This window comes from Electrophorus electricus, chromosome 14 (genome assembly GCF_041902795.1).
Source record: "Electrophorus electricus isolate QZ-2024a chromosome 14, ASM4190279v1, whole genome shotgun sequence".
NCBI lineage: Eukaryota > Metazoa > Chordata > Actinopteri > Gymnotiformes > Gymnotidae > Electrophorus > Electrophorus electricus.
Window position 1 is genome coordinate 13,286,060 of NC_137510.1, and position 23,619 is coordinate 13,309,678.

Sequence of the window (23,619 nt, forward strand, 5' to 3'; positions counted from 1 at the left end):
ACCTAACCACTGCATGGTCAATATTTTAAACAAAAAGTTTACATGCACTAAAATACAAAGTGTTTCACCATCGCGGAATGTTTTGTGAGGGGTGGAAGTTTCCTACTGCAGAGGAAACTGGCTGCTGGGAAAGAAAAAACACACAAGGAAAGGGAGTAGGTTGTACTCACCTGGATGGTTTTCTTTAGCAGAAGCCAAAAGTCTTTCAGCATCTTCCATTTGATTCCGATTTATCATAGCAATATGCTCCCTTCTGAAAGCACATACACAACTACAAGCATGAATTTGCAACCGTTCTCACTCAAGACTATTACCTAAGTCTACAATGCTTCATATCCATATAGCCATATAGCGACCTTTTTTTCCTCTCAGCTCATTATTAGCTATGTACATCTCATCACCTTTCTGGAGAGCTCAAAGTGGAGCTGCAAGATTCCAATTCTCGTCTGAGTGTTGTAAGGCCAGCTATAGCCTCGGTTCCTCTGCCCAGGTCATCTAAAAGCCCTGGTCTCTCCTCCTCTCCATGCCCCTGTTCCAGGCCTAAAGCAGTGGCACTCAACGCAGACCCAGTCACCACCAGCAAATCTGTGAGCAACCCAAAATATAAGAGTGCGCTTACCGAAGAGCTTGGCAAACAATTTAGTGATAAAGATTTTAAAACAAAGAGGGCTGTGGATAAGGCTGTGAGTCCAACCTTCAGGCTCTAGACTGTCTCTAGTGAAGATGGCTGGGGCTCCTTTGGGATTGTACTCAAAGCAGTGTCGCTTCAGCTGATCTTCCTCCATCTCCTGGACGGAGTGTGACCTCCTTAATGATTTGCGGAAGGTCTTCCCAGGTTCTATCATTCCTACCAGTAAAATAAAATCACAATTTGGGCATATACCAAAATATGACACATTGTCTAGTATAGATCCCATTAGTGGTTCATTAACATCTTCACAAATTTTAAATAATGCCTCTAGCTGGAGTTTGAGATAACATGATTAATGAACAAGTGTTTTCCTTGGGGAATCTATCTAATTTTTATAAAATGACAGCAGGAAAATGAAGTCTGAACTCCTGCAGGTATTAGTTCCATTATCTCAATCTTGCCCATCAGGCTTAAGTGACTAAAGAACGTGAATATTAATTTTAAATAATCAACACTTTTTCAGAGTTTGAGCATCATCAAAAGCATCACCAAGGAACAGAAAGATGACAAATTAAAACAAACTAAAAAAGCTTAATCCAGGAGGAAGAACAGTGAAAGTTTTCTAAGAGGCAGTATTGATGTACATACATCTCTGATTTTACTGGCACTACTCTCAGTGTCTCAGTGTACTGTGAGAGTTCTCCGCCATAACTTGAACTTAGCACTTGACCCAGACAAACTGCCGTCTGCTGACCTCCACCTTTTCTTCTGAATAATTGCACTTTTTGAATGACTAATTTTCTGGTTTTGCTTCTCTATATTCATGACAGACTGTTTATCTTTGCTTCCATATGTTCAAAGCTCTTCTGCCTATTTGTGTTGTAGGAAGTCTCCTGATTAGGCAGACAACTTTTGCCCACTTGGCTGAATGTGAAGGGTCTTACTGTGAGGCTTAAGTATGGGCTTAATGAAGACCATGGTTAGTAGAGGGTGTGGAACCCAAAAAACAAAAAGCAGCAGAAACAAGTTAAGACTTAAAATGCATTCATACCAACAGGTTTTTAATAGTAGTGTGAAAAACCGGCACACAAATCCCACTTAAAAATGTGTGTGGCAATATATTGGAAGCTACATGGAACAAAGATAACAAAGACAACACACACTTCTGGTGATGTCTAAGTCTAGGGCTAATATATAAGCTCAATTCACATATGTAAGTTAAATTAACTGAGCTGCATCTAAAAGAGCACTCTGTTTCTGCCTACTCTCCAACTGAATGTTAACAGCTAGGATGTTTTTATCCTTAATGGAAAAAAAGCCACATTTGTCAGCTTTACCTGAAGGAAAGAACAGAAAGTGACAAGGACAGAGAAAGAGTGGGTAAGAAATATAAATAATTAATTAATTAGTAAAAATGCATGGATTTAATCATTTCAAGATGTATCAGAGCAATAAAATACAATGAAATCTCAGGGAAAACAGCTCTGGAAACACACAATATACATTTACCTTGGTTCTTGGAATTATGGAAGTGGAAATTTGATGAAACTCAGTGTCCCTTGACTGACATTGAAAGGCACCAGCACACACACTCTCTCAATGACTCACTCACTCAACAACAAAACAGTTCTTCATACTGAATGGGAATGTCTCCCTTTCCATGTGTTTGAAGAACTTCAGACTACTCAGACAGACTTGAGGACACTGACGAAACAGAGGCCACTCAGGTTGTATTCCTTAGGTGACAGTTATGCCAATTATTGAAATCTTGCTCCAAAATATGGTGTATTATTTAAAAAAAAATAATTTAGCAGTCTACAACCTTCCTGGTAGTTTTAATTTTACCTTTCAAATGTTTTTGGTTTTTAAAAAATATATTGCATTTCCCAGGACACATAAGCTTGTATTTTACATTAGTTGTGATGTCCATTATTTTGAAATATGCACCAATATTCTGTTTTCAAGTGTTTAATTGGCCATATAATGTGATACTGCCCATTACATCATGTGTGCCCTTCAATTATGTGTACTTTTGGTTACATCATACATGTTTGTAAGGTGAAAATCAAGTTCCAGACTTGACAAATTTTTTACCAAAATGCCTGGCAGAATGGTTGAAAAGAACTTTTGAAGAGAGATTCTGATACTTTGCAATTGCATATAGTGGTGTCTGGTTGGTTAAATTGTTTCCATCACACTTAAACGACTGCCCAGAGAGTGCCTATGCATACCGACAGTTTAAATGCCAAACAATAACAAGTTTTACTTATAAGGGACAGGTTTTATGATAGTTATACCAAATATGTTAAGTACATCTTAACTACTGTCCTAACACATAAGTAGATGAGCAGAATTGCTAAAACTTTTCAACCCGTTTCCATATAAGTAATGCATTTTTTTTAAACTTAAAAAAAATTGGTTAATTGGTGTGTCTGACTATTAGCAGCAGTAATTAATGTGAATGCATTTCATATAGCGTACAGATAAAACAATACAGCAAATTAACATTTGTTTGAAGGTTATGAAAAATAAATAAATATGAATTTACATCAATGGCATGTTGACATGTTTGATGCTGACATGTTTGATACACTTTGTCAAAGGAACTCTGTGTGAACTTTAAGAGTGATCCTTTGCTCTGTGATGTCAAACACAATAGATGTCAGACATGATGGCCCTACGTAGTAAAAGTAAGCGTGCGTGTTTCCCATCATTTGACTCTCCTCATTTCCTTCCTTTGCTTCGTGAGCTCTCACCGAGAATGAAAAGAAAAGAGGAAAGCAGATAAGGAGATGACTTATCTCTTTCTGAATGCTTGCCATGTTTGTTCATTATACCTATGTGGATTTTAATTACTGGAAAGAAAAGTCTGATGTTCTCATATTTTTGGGGATACCATTTGGCCATATAGGCCTATGATTCTGTGCAGCCTACATGAGTAGTAAATGTTTTCTTCATTTCTACATTATGTACACAACATTGGGACATTTACATGCTAATTTATCCTCTGTGAACTGAATAGAAGTAAAAAGGAGAAGATAGCTGATATCTAACATGTAGGCTTAGTTGTTTATTTGCATTATATTTTTTGTGTGCAAGGTCATTTACTGCATTATTTTGGCACTTGGAAATGTGTAGGGCATGCCCTCTATCAAACATTGGGTCTACTCAGACAAGGATAACTAATCTTACATTTACTGACATCACTGTCATGCCACCAAGGTACAACAATTTGTCACATATTTTGGACTAAACATTCTTCTTATCTTTCTATAATATAAAATGTATAGGGTACAGGGATACTCAGCATAAATTCAGTTTGCATTTACTTTAACCAATATATTCATATTCCACGTTTTACCTTTCCCACACATCATATGTTTTCACAAAAGTTAAGCATGATCAAAGGCTTAGTTCCACATGATTTAGAATGATTTGACCTTGTCAAGTCAAAGTGCACCTGATAATTGGATATGACAGTCTGTAATCTCTCTAAGGGTATAAAACAATGGAGTTGACACTCACTGCTTGAACCATGACATTTGTTGACTTTACTTCTCCATCTTTGGAACTACAGAAAGAAATCCATTCAGGCAAATGTTACTACTAATAGTCTATGATAATCCACCTACAAATGGGCCTGAAATAAAATATCTCTGGGGTTTTCAAGTCTTTTGTTGATAGCCCAGATCTTTTCTTAATGCTGATAGCTCAGATCTTGTTCTTCCCATTCAGCTGACTTCTCAGGACTTGACTCACTCTTTTTAGGTATTTGGCTGTAGCTTTTTTGCTTGTGGCCTATTTGTGATTCCCACTTGCTTGTGGGATTCCAAGGTACTTGTAGCTGCCCTCAACATCTGTTATGTTGCCTACTGATAGTACAATCCCCTCAGCTCTAGCTACCTTCCCTCTCCTTGTAACCATCTGGCCACACTTATTCAGTCCGAATGACATTCCAATACAGTTCCTGTATACCCTAGTGAGATGTATTAGAGGCGATGTCTCATTCAATTCTGGAATACAACTGGTAGAGGAGGTGGCTGATGGTTGCTCCATTCTGTAGCGGGTATCTGTAGTCACTCTTGGTGATGAACTCACTGAGGGGGTTCAGGCCTATGCAGAACAGTAGCGGGGACAGGGCATCTCCTTGGTAAATCCTGCACTTGATGGTGACTTGTGCTATTGGCCTGAAGCTGGCCTCTAGGGTTCTTAATGATGGCTCTTAGACTCCTGTTGATGTTATATAGCCTCAAGCATTCCAGGATCCATGTGTGGGGAATTGAATCATAGGCTTTCTTGTAGTCAATCCAGGTGGTGCACAGGTTGGCCTATATGGTCTTACAGTCTCGAGTGACTGTTTTATCCACTAGCAGCTGATTCTTGGCTCCTCTGGTACTCTTGCCAATGCCTTTATAGCAATGTGTCTATTCATCTTAGCTGCAGTGATGCCTGACAGGATTTTCCAAGTTGTGCAGAGGCAGGTTATTGGCCTCTAGTTGGATGGAATTGCCCTTTCTCGGGGTGCTTCAGGATCAGTATCGCCAGGCACAGTTAACATTTAAGTGTGGGTTCCATATGTTAGCAGCTGGTTCATCTGCCAGGCATTTATGGAGTGCAGTAAGCTTCTTCAGCCAGTATGCTTTTTGGACAACATCCTTTTTATTCTCCTGGCTTCTATTTCTCTTGTGTACCTTTTCAGATGGTCAGCTGTTGATCTTTGCTTGGCAGTCTCCAAGGCTTCAGGCAGGGAGAGCTTGTTGTACTTCTCAGGTACCTTCATCACACTTTTCCACAGTTCTTATAGCTGGTTAACTTCTCTCTGCGTTGCCCTTATCTTGGCTTCCAACCTTCTCCACACAGGATACTGCTCCTAGATGATGTTTGTCTTGTAGCCAAGCAACTCATGCATCATTGTTGCTGTGGTGAATACCAGCTGGTTGATCTCAGTAATGGTCACAGTAGTGATTGTCCATAGTGCTGCATTCACATTTACCAGCAGCCTTTCAAGTACTTCACTTAGTCTTGGTAGTCTGCTATTGTAAGGGTTGGCACCAGGCCGAGGCCCCCTCCGGCCACCAGAGGGAGGCCTCGAGTCAACCACACCACTAATCAGGCTTAACACCCAACAGCTGGGTTAGACCTTATATAAGCCCGGTGACCCAGTCATTCAGTGCTGGGTCTTTGACAAAGTTCTGTGCCAAGCTCCTACCTGGTAACTTAAGGTATTGAAGTCTGTGAGCTCTTGTGCTACACCTCACTTTTGTGCTGCGAGGGTGTCCGTGTTTCGACACATCCCCTCCTCTCTCCAGTTTTCCCTCTCGAGTCTGTCTCTCTCCCGAGGCTTCCCTTAGCCATTCAAGTTCCTCCCCATTTTCTGGTTTTGTTTGGGAAGTTTGAGTTTTCCCCAGTGCATCTGGGGTGCCATTTCTTCCCCTGGTGTCCTTTGTTTTCCCTTTTTCCCACGCCCTGTGTGGTGTTTAGTTTTTCCTTTTGTTTTCCTGATCCAAGCTCTAACTGTTCGGCCCACCACTGTTAGAGTGTGGTTGCTCACCCGTAGGCTGTTGGTGTCATCACCCAGCTGACCTGGGTTTGAGACCACCTTACAGCTATAACTGGTACCCAGCTTAGCTATGATCTTCAGTTTTGACCCACATCATGTTCGCTTTAACTTAGTTTACCACACTTTCTCTAAAGGAAGAACATTCTGTTTTAAATATCCTGACATTATACATTAAATAACATTAATTTTAAATAATATTAATAAACCATAATTTACCATGGCAGCCATATATATACTGATAATGTCTACAACATTTACATAACATCACACCATCATATCAACACTGAATGTCCTACAGTGACCCATAGATATGTCTTTGCAAATAAAAGCTGTGGTCTCTAGACTGCTGATTGTTTTAAAGAAAGGCCACATAAGCTTTCAGGTTTATTATGAGGGTATATAATATAACACACCTTTCAGACTATAGCCTGTTGAGCAGCTAACAGATACTACACAGCTCTGTTATTTTACCTTGCCTACACTGAAAGCACACATGGCTTTACCATTTAAACATCCTGTCATACCCTAACAGAAACAAAAAAGTTAATATAGCAATATCAGCAAAGGATGGCATCTTTGCAAATAATAACAACAATAATAAGAATAATAAAAATAACAATAATAATCTGATCTAGACATAAGTTATATAAAACATCACTTAACATTTACCAAACTGAAAGACCAAATCTAGTTTAGTGGACTCATAAGACCAAAGGAAACTCAAGATCAGGATGCCTGCATTATGATATTGCATATTCTTGTATGCTATTCCATTTACCAACAACCTGCCATACTCTTAACAGGTACATGATGCTGCATTATATTTATAAAGAATGACCATTGGGTTTATTGGGTGTGCATGACTGATGGAACCAAATTACATACCAATTGTAGAGTGCAACAAAGGCAGAAATTACAATAATGTAGAAGTATCCTAAAGGACAATACCTTAGTGTGTATAAAAGCAAAGTGTAGACTTGGGTGTCAGTTTCTCAAGCAGATCTATTCTACCTACATATACAGGGACTTTTGGCCATATTTATGTACTCATAAGTTAATTGACTGATGCCACCATTTGCCAGTCTGTAAAACAGTCATTTTTTTTTCACAGCTAAAAAAAAAATACACGTTGTCAAATCAAAAGAAAGCCAATCCCATTCAACAATTTACTTACAATTAATCCAAATTTAAGAGAGTAAATAAATCCATATTTCATTATATTTCTCTCAACTCATGTCTCAGGCTGGTGATTTGGTTTTGTTGTTGAAACCTACCTTTCCCCAGGCACTCTTCACTGTCATCATCCTTCTGCCACCAAGGTACAGACCCCTGGCTTTTCTTTGTTTGCATTTGTGGTACATTTCCCAAGTGGTTTAGGACACTGGGTCGAGTAGAGTTGTGGCCAAATTCAATGGAGTCATCAGAAACTGACTAGAGGGAGGAGCAGAAGATGAAAAAGGAACTGTAGTGCACTGGTGCTGAGTTTTTAAAGTGATGCATCATTGTACAGGAAAGTATTCCGGAAAGTTTGTATAACAAACATAAATTCAGAATTTAATGACATATCTAGATTTAGTGGTCGCAGAACACCTGATTAGAAATTCAGTGATTTAAGTTAACCAAATAGGAGTTATGTTTAACTGGAGTGTGTTCACATTAAACTAAAAAAAATCAATTTACATTAGGCTGCTATTCAAAGATAAAAATAAACAGGCCAAATTTATTACACCCCATTGCGCCATCCCTCCCCAGAAAAGATAAATTAAAAAAGGTAATATTACCAAAGGATGGCATCTTTGCAAATAACAACAATAATCATATGATGATCTAGGCGTAAATTCTATAAAACATCACTTAACATTTACCACATCGAAAGTGTGAACAGTAATGTTTAAGTGTGACTATTTTCCCTGAATTTTACACTGAATATACACTTGATATAAACCTGAGGTGTAATTCAAAACATGACTTCATATTAAAATTAAGATGTGAAAACAACTGAAATTTAGTTTTGCTCATAGCTTAGCTACTTAATTTCCTTAACCATGGGAAACTATAGGCCTGGGTTTCCATAGCAACTGAACTAAAAATCCCGTTTAGTGCACTCAGAAGACCAAAGGAAAACAAAGGTCAGTGTGACTGTATTATGATATTGCACGTTCTTGGGTAAGACGTGAGTATGCTATCCTAAGCAAAGCTAGACACGTTAAGTAACTGCAGGTGAGATGGGAAACCTAACGCTAACGTAAGCAATATTCTTGTTCATTCCACTCTTGAAGGGATCCCTGAACTGCGTAACTTTGTTTTCCTTTGACCTGAAGCACTTCGTTTAGAAAATGACTGAAGTTATTTAACAAATACTCTCACCTCTCTCAAAAACTGTTCAAACTGTTGGTCCAGCTCCTCTTTCGTCAGTCGGCAAGCCATTTTCAGTCTGCGTTAGCTAAATTAGCTAGGTTAGATATGTAGTTTGCTAACTAGCTATCCAGCTAAATTTGTTTCCTAAGGCACACACTTCAGCCGGTCAGACACGTTTGCTAACCTAGCTAGCTAGCTAAAAGCCAAGTAGCTTGTTTGTGTATAGCTAGCTAGCTAAGACTAGCTATAAACAATCATTACAAACTAAACAGCTGTGCGTGGGTGCCATTAGTCTTATAGGCAGACAAACGATCTATCGGATATGTAGATAATGCAACAGTTTAATCATTTATTCTAAACCGTACGTAACTGTACAATCTAGCTAGCTAGTCGTTGGACCTAACTCAAAAGCGGTATTAACTGTAGGTTTGGCAAGTTATTATAGCTACCTACGTAGCTAGCGCCAGCACATTTAGCTAATCATACACGACCGTAATCAGAGAACTAATGAACTCTAAATAACTAACGCTAGCTAAATAAAATGGTAAAGCTGCAAGGTGTTTTCAACTTTAACTCTCATTTGTAAACAAAACAAAATATTCAATGCCACATATGTTGTTATAGCTTCCCACGACTGAAGCCGGGGAAGGATTACTGTAAGCTTATTGGTTCTTCTTCTGCTTCTTCTTCTTCTTCTTCTTCTTCTTCTTCTTCTTCGATGTGTTTATAGTTTATAATCTTTGGTGCATTTCCGCCTTTTTCGCCACCCACAGTACGGTTACGCGGTGATGATTGACTCCTTTATAAAAAAAAGACCTTTATCATGATTACAATATGGCATAGAAAACAATGTACAATAGAATAGGCGATAAAACATTCAACCGATTTTAAATTAAATTCACCGTTGTTTGTTTATAGTGGTAAATAACAGGTTGGAGATCATGACACTCATACACCACCACATAGAAATAAAAGTAGGTTGTAGGGAACAAAACCTTTGGGGACTGGTGATTTTAAAGCTGTTTCATACTAAACAGGTGTATTCAGGGGGATCCACTGGCATGCATCGTCGACTCAAAAATAAAAAGATGCTTCTCATTTTGTTTTGGTTTTTTTGCTCTTGACATAGGTTAAGTAACCTACCTGACAATCAAAGAAATGTCTGCTGGAACTCACTAGCTGCTGAAACAAAAATAGAAATCACGACATTTATTACCTCTTTATTCACCTGGCTCCTGTAGCTGTCAGCAGAATGGGTATAATTAAGAGCCACTCATTTACTTGTATGTGGTGTCAACCAATCTAACACAACATTTCTTTCACCAATCTTAAAATAAGCTGATTAATGCATACTGTATAAGTGAAAAGACACTGATACTGAGGTTTACCATTTTGCATAGTGGCAAACCAGAAACTACCCACCATGGAACCTTTCCCACCTTATATCTGAAACTGAGAATTTCACAGCACTCATAACATCCTATAACCTTCAAAACATATGCTGTTTTTTCATGATACTGCTTTATGAATGTATAATGAATGTATAATATTTATGTATAATGTTTTTTTTTTTTTTGTCTAGTTAAAGCTTACTCATGAAACATTCATAGGAATTACAATAAGCAAGGGCAGCTTTGATGGATTTCACTAAACCAGCCCCTTAAACCCTAACACTTGTCAACAACATATGTTTGGGTGGACATATTTTATTTATCCAAAATAAAATGAAAATTAAAACTACATAAATGAATTGATATTAATGAGGTTTTTATATTATTTATGATGTCGTTTTGGAATACTAACTTACTGAAGTGTCTTTAACGGCACAACAAACAGCGGTACAGTGGTTAGTACTGCTTCCTCACAGTTCCACTGACCTGGTTTCCTCTAACATTCCAAAGATGTGCATGTTAGGTTGACTGATGTATCTACATTGGCCTATGTATGCCCTGTGATGGACTGGTGCCCTGTGTCGGGTTGGTTCCTGCCTTGCACCCTCTACTGCTGGCTTTGGCTTCAGTCCCCTGTGACTCTGAATTGGATTAAGCAATTTAGAAGATGAATGAATGAATGAACAGCTGCTGTATGCCTGTGAATATTTATGTAGAATTTTATTCCCCTTGAGGGCAGTGTTGTTTCATATATGAAACTTCACTGATGTACTCCACTCTTTGGATCATTATTACACTAGCATTTCTGAAAATAATGATGCCCAATAATAATTAAAATGCCAAATAAACAACCATATTATATACATAACAAATTTAATTTATGATCTGTGTGAAAGTGAGATACATAGAGGGAGTAAAATACTTATCCTAAATGAATATAACCCTCTAACTACATAAAAATCTGTACAAGCCATACCATACCAGAGCAAATCATAAATCCTGCAGCAATAGCATCTCTGATATATACCAGACAGGGGGATCTGAGAGTGAAAATCTTGTTGATCTCTTGTTTCTGGATCTATCTGATCCTGTTTGAATAAAATATTTGAATGCGTGATTAGTATGTGAAACCTGGAATGTCATTCCTCTTCTTACATTTCATATGTAAATATACTGTGTCCCATCCACTCACTACCCAGGCCTAATGAAGGCATTGTCCTCTCTTGTCTTCTTGACATTGGGATGCTAGGAGGTGATAGCTCGACAACCTTACGAATACCTGCCTGCACCACTCTGTCTTCCTCATTCTGATTCATATTCATACAAGACTGTTCACTATTTTTTAAGTTTATTATTTGAAGGGGAGGTGATGTTATATTCCATCATGGGTAATTGGACTGACCTTCATTTGGTATCCAACTGCTCCCAGTGCTCTAACAGTAAGATCATTCCAAGTATATTTTGTACATTTAAATCTCACATAGAGTGTTGCATTTCATCAGGTTCTACATTTTGGGAGACTGACTGTGGTCTAGTTTTAATGTAACAGACAACACACATTGAGCTGAAGATTGTAGTTTGATAACTAGACCTTACAAAATCAATCTTCTAAATCTCTCATCTCTTTCAGGACAAAGTATGCAGTGTTAGTACAGTCTCTCAGAGTGAAGTGACATCCATTCTATCATTCTATATAGTGTATTTATATAATGACTAATAGTAAGCAAATGTAAATTAAAGAGTGATTGTCACAGGGATGTTTGCCATTAACTTGACATGTTCATTGATGGACTTCTCCAAGTTTGGATATGGGATATTATGTGACTGCTAAAGATTGTTAGTAATGCTAAGCACCAGGTGTTGACAGAAGTGAACGTAACCCACCCACAAAGTGGCTTAATATTTTTTATTTATACAAAAATATATTTATATTCAGACACATTGCCCAGACAAATAGTCTGTTCCCTAAAAGTGTGTAGGTCAGAGAACTGGACTTCAGCACCCCCTCAAAGTCACATGCGTATGCAGTTTAGCGCCATGAGAGGAGAGAAGTCTGATGGCTGCTCATAGGACCTGCATATTGTTTCTTCATAGCAGGTAAGAAATTTGTTATTTCGGAGACATTATGTTTTAATGTACTTGAGCACTGATTTATGTAACGCTACCGACCACGTCGTTATTTATGCTAACTAGGGGGAAATTAGCCAGCTGTATTAAGTTGTTTCGCTATAGACTTTTGTAAAAACAAAAACAAAAAAAAGGTTTGTAATTGATTTTCATGGTTATTCGTTGTACATGTGCTGTAAGCTTAGATTCTATTGTCCAGAATAACTGCTTTTAGTTCAGCTAGTTATATGTAAGATAATGTTTGCTTGTGCATGTATTGCATTTAGCTGACGCCTTTATCCAAAGCGACTTACAGTTATGACTGAGTAAAATAACAAGGGTCATGCTTAAGGGAAGCAACTTGGCAATGGTGGGGCTTGAACCAGCAACCTTCGGCTGATAAGTCAAGTACCTTGCCTACTGAGCTAATCCTACATGAGCGATGCATCTCACGTGCGTATTCAGATTAGTGACATGAGGAGGAACTCGCATCCAGTGTGGATACTAAATTCACTATATTTACCTCTTAAAGACCTGGATAGTGTCTGAATATATTGTTGCTTCATATTAGTCCGTATGGGACTAGTGAGTGACAAGGAGGAACCAAGAGGCTGTGTGGAAATCGGACCGAGCATTACTGGACATGCCGTTAACCTCTGCTAACCAGTGGCACCACAGTAAGATTGTTCCGCACTGGAAAACTAACTCCATATTCGGGGCTCTCGTATGTAGATTCAAACACAGTTGTGCACAACAATAATATAACCCTGAGCTGCAGCTATTTTTGTTTGTTTGTTAAATTCCTGAATGGCCAGTCATGCTGTCCACTTTGGTTTATACACAATTGAAATTTTGTACTAAGCTCTTAAATAATATTTACCCAAATTTAAACTCTACTGCTGTCTTTGGTGTGTGTGGTTGGGGCAGACTAGGAGTACTCCATAGCTGTCAAGAATACGTAAGAGAAAGGTAAACATTAATTAATCTTTTAGTCAGAACCTAGGACATTCTTAGATAACAGGTCCCTGCAGGTTAATTTTTCCAGTAGCCCTTATTGCAAAGTTTATGTATTAGATGTATTTCTCTGTAAGTGTGTACCTTTTCAGAATTTCTGGTGACACTGATGAAAATGAGGAAAAACATTTTTGAAAACATTAACATTCATTATTGTTCATTATTACTTTTGCTTAATTATCACTTTAAAGACCTTTTTTAGATTGGACATTCAGCACTTCATTCAATATAGCACAGTACTGAATTTAAACCATGAGTGGCAGTCATTGAGGTTTTGTTTTCATGCAGGGTGGAAACAGATTAAAAAGTAGTGAAGAAAAATGAATGAGTACATGTTGGCTAGGTATACCGTGAGGGAAAACCCATTCATGAACCACTGTCTAATTCTCAGTTTCCTGACATGTGTGATCGATCCTTAACTAAACACATCTTTTCATTGAGCAGTTCTACAGCTGTGTCTCAGAAACTAATTGGTTACAAACCAGCAACAAGAAGATTGCTGGCTTGAACCTTAGGGCTGTCCAGGATGCTCCTAGTTAGGAAATGGGGTGTGAACTGGAAAGCTGTTATTTCCATGATCCAAGATGCTACTAGTTGTTGTGCCCTTGGGAAAAGCACGTAACCCTTATGGGGCCAAGTGGCACTGCACTGCTCCACCTTGCCTATTATTAGGTGACTGAATGAAGAATTTCCATTGCAAAATGGACAATAAAGTGAAACTTAATCAGTTATCTTTGTGGACCTTGAGAAATGGTCCCATATATACCCATAAATGCTCCCACTGAGAGAGATGTTATGTTATAGTGTACAACTCTTTTGTTACAAAGTGTATCTCCCAGTGAAAATTTCATATGGTCTGGCTCTATCAAATGTTCTTGCCTTTGAGTACAAGTGTGTTTGACTGTTCTGGGAAGTTAGGAGGCTGAAAAGATGCTTGTGTTGGAGTTATGAGAATTGTATGTCTAAACAAGTCCTCTTTGAGTCTTCCTTTGTTTACAAGTAGCCTACAAAAGATGATTAGTGATATAGGACTATTACAACCACTGTTGAAAATAAAGTGAATGAAAGAAATTGTGGTGTGCATCTGTTTAATAATAATCATATAGTTATTGTATTTATTCAAATACATATTGTCTAAATAAAATACTTATAAAAAATGTAAATATTTAATACACGCACTTTAGCATGGACAGGTATTCATTAGCATACAGCTGTGGATTTTAATAGGCTTTTCTTTAGGGAAGGAAAAGTGAGCTAATATTGCAATGCTATACAATGTTTGATATGGGGAGCATTAAATATATTTTTACAAACTCTCAAGTCCAGATTTATTAAATGTTTACATGTGTAAATGTGTGTGCAAACATAACATGCAATAAACTGCCCAAGATGATCTACTAACAGGATACTATTGACTGAAGCACTTCTCTGAGATTGTCTTTGTTGCAAATTTAGCTGCAGTCTCCACTTTTCTCAATAGGGGTCAGGACAACACTGTATGACCATGTGAGATAACAAACCTTTTATTCAGACAACAGTCACTCATGCCCTCTGTGCATCTTTGTACCTCTCCTTAATACTGGGATTTAGCAGGTAATCCCCTGAACATACAGCCTGCATTCTAACTCAGTGAGCACTTCCACTTGCAGCACAACACTATATCTAAAGTTCCAATGCTCAGTCAGTGCACCATCCTAAGAAGAGACTTGAGTCTTGAGCCTAGCCTATAGCAGATGAGTGCATCAGCTCCACTCTCAGCTGAGTTTCACACAGTTTAATGGGCCTTAGAGCCTTTATCTGAACATTGTCATAGTTTATGGGTGAGTCCATAATCTAATGCAGAATACAGAGTGCTGGAAAAACATTTGTATCAGACTATGTCTCATCTGATCTTTATATAAAGTGCTGTACCCATTGTACAATAGCCAATTCTATCCTATAAATATAAATAACAATGTATAAATAACAAACACCCAAAGGAAACACATTTTCTCTTATCTTATTTTCACTTGCTTCTTTTTAACCTGAGACTGAGCAGAAATTCAAAGTGTCCTTGTTAAGAATGCAGGTTAAAGTTTAATTTTATATTCGTTGTATAGTAGCTTTAGATACGTATAGTAACTTTAGATATGCCTCATAGCCCATACTATAGTTTTATAATTAAAGTTTATCATACCTTGTGCAGTTTTAGATCATTTAAAACTTATTTTACACTTTATCATCTTTACAAATAATTTTTGTCAACTTTCTTAATATAACTTACTGTTCATTAACACTGGAGTAAAATTTCATCCACATTTCAAATGTTAAATGCTGAAGTACAATTTCATCTGAAATACTACATATACAGATATTTACAAAATAATCCCTTCCCACAGTTTTGAATATATCTTAGTGATCATGCGTCCCAAATGATAGTGTGATGAACTCATGTCCACTAACTGTAGTGTTGCTTATAAGTAGAGTAAGGGCAATTGTTGGCACACTTTCAGAGTAATGCTGTGTGATTGTAGTAAGAGGTTTAAATGATGCTAGACACAGTAATTTAATTTAATTATTTAAAAAAAAAAATGTTAAAATAAATTTCGTATATAGAATACTGTTAGCTTCATCACTAGGTGGCACTGGTAACTTGCTCTACTGTTAGAGCAATCTCGGGAGGAAAAAAAAACTGTTTTGTAGTCTTCTAATCTTTTAACACTGATAAGAACTTCCACTGACTGCCCCTTGCAATATACTTGCTTGAATTTTCCATTCCGGCAGATTTTCTTCTCAAGACTCTCACCAAGGGTGGTTTTTCATTGTCCCTTCAGTCCACAGCTCAGTGATATAGACTCACAGGAGGTGGGAGAGTCCAGGGCACTGTATAGTTGCGAAGAGGAGGAGCGAAGAGGAGGAGGGGATGAGAAGTACGGCCACGCTGTGCTTGAGAGGCGAGTGAGAGAAGCACATTAATCATCCAGAGACATCTGTTCATTCTGCTGCTTTACAGTTCTGTCAAAGCACTCTTGACTAGCCTCCCAAGCACCACTAAAGAAGGAGAATGTCAGGAGTAGGTGAGTAAACCCCCTCCTCTGTTAACCAAAGACAAGAGGAGTACAAGATCAGATTTATGCTCTAGCAAGCCTACTTTGTAATTTGGTTTCATGCCATTTTTCATTTGACATATTAAAAATTAACAAACTGCTAACAATCTTTATCTAAGTTAAAACAGAGACGCCAAATACATTTTATTTGCTCAAATAAAAGTAACCCTACAAAGATCTACTCAACTGAAAATAAGACTCATTTCCAACCTGATAAAAATGTCAAAAGGAAATAAGATATTACCCATGTTTTTCAGGTGATTACACACACAAAGTAGGTGACTACTGCACATTACAGTTCAGATGGTAAAATAAAAGTAAGCCAGTGCCAGTGGTAAAGTAAGTCAGGCCGTACTGGAATGACACTGTAGGCTTTGTACATCCATTTCCCCAGTTTGGTTTTACAGTTCACTCAGTGTATCAGTGTGGCATCAGTAGCTGCAACAACAACAACAGCAGCAGCAACAACAATGAAAGTGATTGTGAGGTTAGAGCAGGAGAGTATTCAGACAGTAGGGCAATAAAAAAGTGAAATAATGGTTTAAAGCTGGTTTGTCTATTGAAGTTCATTCAAATGCAGCAATAAATGTGGATTAAATAAAACGAAACCATATTCACAACAATGAAACAGGTAATAGGATTGATCAAGGAAAACAACAGATAGCGAAGGAAACGAAAGACGGAGAACAAACAAGACCTAACTAGAAATAGAATGAGCATAGAGAAACGAGAACCATGAAAAGACATTCTATCACAAAGACAATGACCGACAAACAAGATACGTAGGGACGGGGTTTTTATAACACTACAATCAGGGACAAACTAGAAACAGCTGGTGTGAAAAGGGAGGAGACAGGGAACCATGTGATTTGGTTGCCATGACAATAGGGAATGCTCAGGTCTGTGGACGTGACAGTACCCACCCCTTAATGCATGACTCCTGAAGCATGGAAAAGAAACCAGGAGTTGCAATAGCAGGAGAAGGGACACTAACAGGAACAGAAGAGGCCAGATGAGGACTAGGGACAGGAACCAGACAAGACAAAGGAACAGACAAAGAAACAGGAGACTCAAAAGTAGACACAGAATCCGGGGTACCAGGAGCAAGCAAAGAAGCTGAGATAGCCCCTGATCTTGTACCTGCTCCTGGACCTATTCCACTGACAGGCAGGGGAGAGCAGGGATGGACTGAGGGACTGAAACACAATGGAGAAAAGGAGTGGGATCTGAAACATGGCCGAGACAGTGGACGGGTACAGAGACGATAGGAAAGGTGAGCAATGCCGGACTTTGGCATAGTTATGGGAATGGGGACAGGAGCAGTAGTCAAGACAGATGAGATTATATTAACCACAACTGACATAGGAACAGGAACAAAATATATAACGGGCATGGTTACAGAGACAGGGACAGGAAGGGGTACGTGAGTCCACAAGGGCAACAGGTTTAAGTACAAACACACAAACAGGCATGGATACATGAACAGGAACATAGACGAAAACAGGAACAGGCAACACAAGAACTGAGGAAAAGTCACTGGGGTGGACACAATAGCCTTAGGGAGCAGAGGGGTCCTAGGTGTCTCAGGGAGTCCACTTGTAGCAGCCTTCTTGGGCACAGGAGAGTCAAAAGGAGGGTTAACCCTAGTGCTAGGGCTAACACGAGGCACGGGAACTGGCCTGGCTATGTCCACTCTGTGAGGAGGAACAGGTCTTGAGGTGTCCGTAACACCAGAAGCAGGATCTGGCTGGACTGGAGGTGCTGCTGTAACATTATGTGGCCAATACTGGAGTGCAGCAGTCAGTGGCGGGTCTGCAGGCACGGCTGCGGCAACTGGCGGCAGTTCCAGGGGAGCAGCAGTAAGCGATGGGTCCTTGGGCGCAGCTGTGGCGACCAGTAGCGGATCCGTGGATGTAGAAGTCAGAGATGGGTCCTCCGGCACGGCTGCGGCGACCGGGGGCAGGTCTGGGGGCATGGCTACAGCAACCAGCGCCGGGTCCAGGAGCGCGGCTGTGGCGACCGGCAGCGGGTCCGGGGGCGTGGCTGTGGGTCCAGGGTGCGGCTGCGGTCTTCAGCGATGGTGCAGGGAGATCCAGGGGCGCACCTACAAGTACAGACTTGCCACAGGGAACAGGATCAGGTTGAGAGATCTCTTGGGTGTCTAGAACAAGACAGGCGGCATCCACACTGCAGGGAACAGGAACAAGAGTGGCAGCATCCACTCTCCTGGGATCAGGAGCGGCAGCATCCACTATGCCAGGATCAGGCTCAGGACGGGTGGCGTCTCTCATGCCGGTAACTGGAACAGACTCAGGACGGGCAGCGTCTCTCACGCCGGGAACGGGAACCGGAACAGGCTCAGGATGGGTGGCGTCTTTCACGCCGGCGACTGAAATAGGCTCAGGATGGGCGGTGTCTCTCACGCCAGGGACTGGAACAGGGTCAGGGCAGGCCGAGTCTCTTGTGCCAGGGACTGGATCGGTGGCTGTGATGAGTGATGGGGTACAAGGCTGGTCAATGATGACAGGGGGATTAGATCTTGTAAACCTGGCCCTTAACTGATCAAAAAATCCCTCTAAGATACTTATTTCTTTAGTGCTCTGTGTCATGAGTAGGTCTGCCCATTGTAAGGCCTTACCCTCCAAAAATCGCAATAAAAAACGTACTTTCAGGAATTCTGGAGGATCTGGATAGAGGAGATAATTGAAATAGTTCTTACTCTGTAAGATGAACCCTTCTAAGGAACACTCCCCATTGTACTGGTGTGGAGGGCCCATAGTAGAAGGGAGATACCAAGGCTGCCCAGTCTGCAGACGATTCAACAAATCCTGAAAATATGTCAGAGTCTCCATAGTCCAATTGTCCATTTCTTGAGTGGCACCTACAGTGCTGGAAACACGAACCCTGCTGGAGACCTCTGCAGTAAGCTCAACATTAACGATAGCATGATCAGAAGGTTGTCAGCACTTACCTGGAGTCTCGTCTGCCTTAGTGTCTGAAGAGGTTTGTTTACCCTTGGCAGACTTCCTGGACTTATGTCGAGAACTCCTTGTCCCCTCAGTGCCAGGGGTGTTATTCTGCTCTGGGTGGTCCTGCTGAGAGAACTCATCTTCACAGCTAGGCGACCACTGACCGGAGAGGCGTACACTTCCTGTGTTCAATGTTGGTCAGTCATTCTGTAACGGAATTGAGGTCAAGGGCAAACACATGTGCGGAGTACCACTACTGTTGAGGTGAGAGCAGGCTGAACTCAAAGTAGGAGAATCCGTATTGAGGGCGATAAAATAGGTTTAATAATAGAAACATGCAAACAAAAACAGATCAAAGAACAGACAGAACAACAGGCTAACAAGGTGAGTAAGGGAACCGGAAAAAAGGGGCATACACTACGGAAAACGGAGAACAACAATGATAAATAATGGTGAGCGTAAAGACTTAAAGAAGCGGGAATAAAACAGAACCGGATTATGTAAGATAAACAAAACAATATTCACAACGATGAAACAGGTAATAAAATTGAACAAGGAAACGGATAGCGAAGGAAATGAAACACGGAGAACAAACGAGACCTAACTAGAAATACAATGAGTGTAGAGAAATGAGAACTAAACCAGAAACCATGAAAGACATTCTATCAGGACGACAATGACCAACAAACAAGATACGTAGGGATGGGATTTTTATAACACTACAATCAGGGACAAACTAGAAACAGCTGGCGTGAAAAGGGAGGAGACAGAACCATGGAGACAAATGAAAACACGGAAGTGATTTGGTTGCCATGACAATGGGGAATGCTCAGTTCTGCGGATGTGACAGATATTTTGTCACATCAAATAAAACCCCATTAGTATTTAGTGAGGTGGTACAGCTAACAATATGGCAATTAAATCTACTTTGCTTAATATTAATGATATTTGTTTTACCATTGAAAAAAAAGACATGATTACCCTATTAATGACCTTTTAATTTAGAGTATCCTTTTAGAATTATGTTATAAAAAAATGGGTCTTAACTAAATAAGATAAACAAGCTCTTCATATAAGAAATAATTTCCTCAAAATTTGTTATAAGCAAATTATTTATTTTAGTCCTTGACTATTGTGATTTTTACCCTCATATGAATGCTGTGGACTTATTATTTTGTTTGTTAGAAGTCATTCTTTCTTCACCTTTTTTCTCTGCTAAAGTGGCCTGGCTATCTACTGTTGGAAGTCTCTAAACAAGAGTGAATGCTAATTGCTGTAAATTTATACACAGATAATTCTATTACTTGCCTTTCATTTACAAGTTACTGTGTTACTTAAATGACATAGCTCTCCATCTGGTTATAGTTCTCTATAAATATATATAATTGCACAGAATTGGCATCACTGAAGAAAAGATTTTATTATAACTGCCTTTTATCTGAAATAAATTTTAATTTGTCTAGGATTCATCTTTGGCATTCTATCTATTTAATCTAATAATTAATATTTTAACAATCAATTGATGTCTTTTGTACCAAACACGCTTTACAGGCTTAAATACCACTTTTACTCAATTATGTTATTCACATATTACTCATCATGAATCGTGTACTGTGCATACAGATACTGGGCATACATGCACTTTGCATATTCTTTTATATGCAAGTGACATGAAATGAACATGAAGCAAATACAAAATGGGTTTGCTTTCTCTGGTGATTTAATTTATGTTTTTTTCTGGTTCTTTATTACTGTGTTCCAGACAACAGTACTTATACCAAAGTTCAACACTGTCATAATCACTTATGAGAATGAAACAACTATTAATCAGTCAACAAATAACTGTAACAGTTACCTGGAACATCTATCATTAAAAGTACCACATTGTTAGTAGAAACACCAAACACCAAAGCTAAGGTTTTCAGCTTCAATGTTGATTTCTTAAAGACTGTATTCCTGCAGCTGTTGTTTTGTTTTAGTATTAAGATGAGGATAGTGAAAAAGAGAAGTGTTTAAATATAGGATACAGCTGCAATAATGAGAATTGAAAGTTGGGTTCTCCACAAAGGTAGTAAATGTAAACTAATATCTTATGTTCATTTGGGTATCTCCATTATTGTTATAAACGTTTGAGACTCTACACCATATGAAGATGCCACCTTTTTCAAAAACTACTACCTTTTTGAAGATTTGGATTCAATATTTACAAATTGCTATTTGTTACAGATAGAAAACAAAAGCAAAAATCTTACACATAGTCTTGGAAGTATATTATTGACAAAAAATTAAATACTAAATAATATACCTGGACAATTTAATGTTGTCTTAATTCAATGATGAGAGGTAGACCAGCAATATATGTCTTTGATTTCTTATAATGCTCTGATATATACACCTCCTCTACTTTGTTCTTGTTTTTGTTATATTTCACAATGACTCTGTCCATGTTGCTTCTGGGGTTATGTGGATCATAGTATTTCTTGACTTCAAAGGGCAGATCACGGGCATGTTTGTAATGAAGGTTTCCTAAAGTGAAATAGCCATATGTCTTTGTATCCTTCAGCTCCGGGAGGAGAAAGTATGGCCCTCTGTTATGGAATTCATGGAACCCATAATCTCCTTTCATGGGGTCACAAAGAGCCATCATGTTGTTGTCAACACAATTTTGCACATACCACACAAAGAGCACAAGTCCATGTCTGGGTGGTGGTCTGCCAAACCCTGTCTCTTCCAGTTCCTCCACTGAGTTTAAGATCCTCAAAGATGAAGTAACCAGTACAACCAGAAACAGAAGGAATCTCAGGAAGAAGCTACACTGTCCCATCATGTCAGTCTGTTAAGGGAGAAATCAATGTGCAAGGTAGTCACATACAAGCTTCAAGAATGATATTCTGAAAGTGAAAACCCCAGATATTTATGACACATTGTACCAACTAGCACATTTTTTAAATCTAAACAAAAAATGTCAGAGGAAAAGGTGTTGCAATGGTTCATATTTTGATTGTTGCTATAATGTTGTTTGGAAACTTTGGAATGTCAGTAAATCTGACATCCTTTAACTTTTCTTAATGTGAAAATATTTAACATCATTAACTTTCAAATCATAGTTAACTAGTGTCTTGTTATTAAACTGCTTTTATCTCATAAACATGCTCCAAAAGTTGAGTTAAACTCTTTAATACCAGGGAATTTAATTGAATTGAATAAATGCCACAAATCTGCATATAATACCACTTAATCTGCATGAGATTTGTGTGCCTTACCTTAGTCACTCAGCATGCAGGAATATTTTGTAAGTCTGAGGACTGAGCATCTGTCACTGGATCCTACAGTATGTGTTAGAAGTGTTAGGACAGCATGCCCACATAAAGTCAGAGTCACATTCTTATCACCCTTGCTTGCCACCACACAGGATGTGGTAAAAGCTGTGAGGTTCACTTCACTTTAAAGCTTTTCACTTACTGTGTTTTCTTAATTTCAAATAATACAAAGGTTGTTTGATTTCTGTACTTGCCTTCCTTTTAATCCAGCTGGATTGAGTCACTTTAACACATTGCAACTGTGAAACTTTGTACTTAGCAATAATTACTAACAGACTGAGTGATGCAACACTTCCCCAAATCAAGCCTAAAGCTTACAGTACAGGTGAACTTGCATAGTTTAACTATATTAAAATAAGGTGTCTGAATGTCCAAGTGTGGATATGATGGATTTCTTGGCAAAAATAAAAAAGGACATCACTAAGCACCTTAGCATTTAATGTATGTACTGCTTCATATTTTTATATTGTGATGAATAAAATATCTATATTCCTTTTTTCTCATATTTTAATACAAAGAGAGTTAGTGAGATTTCTCCTTAAGATGAGAGAAAGTGCATCTGTTGCATCTCTGTATATTGGTCCTTTAACACAGGAACATAGCTTTTCTCTCTACTGTCACCTCAATCCAGTTCTCAGAACCATATCAAAGCCTTCCTACTATATTAGAAATAAATTACATTTTTAAATTATCCTTACACTGCAAACAAGTACAGCACTAAGAGAAAGAAATGTGGAGAGAGAGAGAGAGAGCGAGAAAGAGAGAGAGAGAGATTTGGGGGGGGGGGGTAGACAGCATTTCATTTGCAAAGATTTACCACCAAATTATTCTGTTCCGTTTTGGGGTCATTATTTATTTATTTATATTGGCTTGCTTGGGTAATCTCCACTGCAACACAGCTGTGTCTGTTTGGTTTCTTTGATTCCTCTGGTATATGTAGACAAGTTACAGGGTCACACTCTGTTAAAGCCTCATGCCTGTGTTCTCTAAGCCCTGGGGAAGCTCCACTAAGATAATAACCCTACTATTCTTTTTGCGCCTTTCTGGGAAAAGGGTGATATTATTTACACAGAGGTACTATGTTCGTTAATTTAGATATAAAAAGACATCTGATCTGATATGTAAATAATTGTAAATAATTCATAAATACTGACATAAATACATCAATGATATAAATATATCAA

The 23,619-nt window shown here is 38.7% G+C and overlaps 2 protein-coding genes and 1 long non-coding RNA gene across 3 annotated transcripts in view; 1 reads left to right on the plus strand and 2 right to left on the minus strand.

The window, feature by feature from the left end:
* cep162 (centrosomal protein 162) overlaps nt 1-9,645 on the minus strand; it is a 31,161-nt gene extending 21,516 nt beyond the window's left edge. Inside the window, exons 1-5 of the mRNA XM_027002276.3 lie at nt 8,559-9,645; nt 7,466-7,622; nt 695-847; nt 402-585; nt 171-253 (exon numbers count right to left, since the gene is read on the minus strand). Coding sequence (XP_026858077.3) covers nt 171-253; nt 402-585; nt 695-847; nt 7,466-7,622; nt 8,559-8,618 — 637 coding nt within the window. The 5' untranslated portion in view covers nt 8,619-9,645. The remainder of the gene's footprint in view (nt 1-170; nt 254-401; nt 586-694; nt 848-7,465; nt 7,623-8,558) is intronic.
* Nucleotides 9,646-11,845: 2,200 nt separating this feature from the next.
* LOC118242162 (uncharacterized) lies at nt 11,846-21,817 on the plus strand. Its single transcript, XR_004776610.2, has 3 exons — nt 11,846-12,037; nt 15,874-16,116; nt 21,679-21,817. It is a non-coding gene; the product is annotated as an uncharacterized LOC118242162 (long non-coding RNA).
* LOC118242161 (uncharacterized) lies at nt 20,800-22,996 on the minus strand. The gene is made up of 2 exons (XM_081696896.1): nt 22,379-22,996; nt 20,800-21,948 (listed from the first exon to the last, which is right to left on the minus strand). The coding sequence occupies exon 2, from the start codon at nt 21,940-21,942 to the stop codon at nt 21,430-21,432; it is 513 nt and encodes a 170-aa protein (XP_081553022.1). The 5' UTR covers nt 21,943-21,948; nt 22,379-22,996; the 3' UTR covers nt 20,800-21,429.
* Between the last annotated feature and the right edge of the window lie 623 nt (nt 22,997-23,619).

Excerpts from the sequence above, each read along its gene's own strand:
- LOC118242161 (XM_081696896.1), bottom strand. The coding sequence starts at position 21,942 with ATGATGGGACAGTGTAGCTTCTTCCTGAGATTCCTTCTGTTTCTGGTT.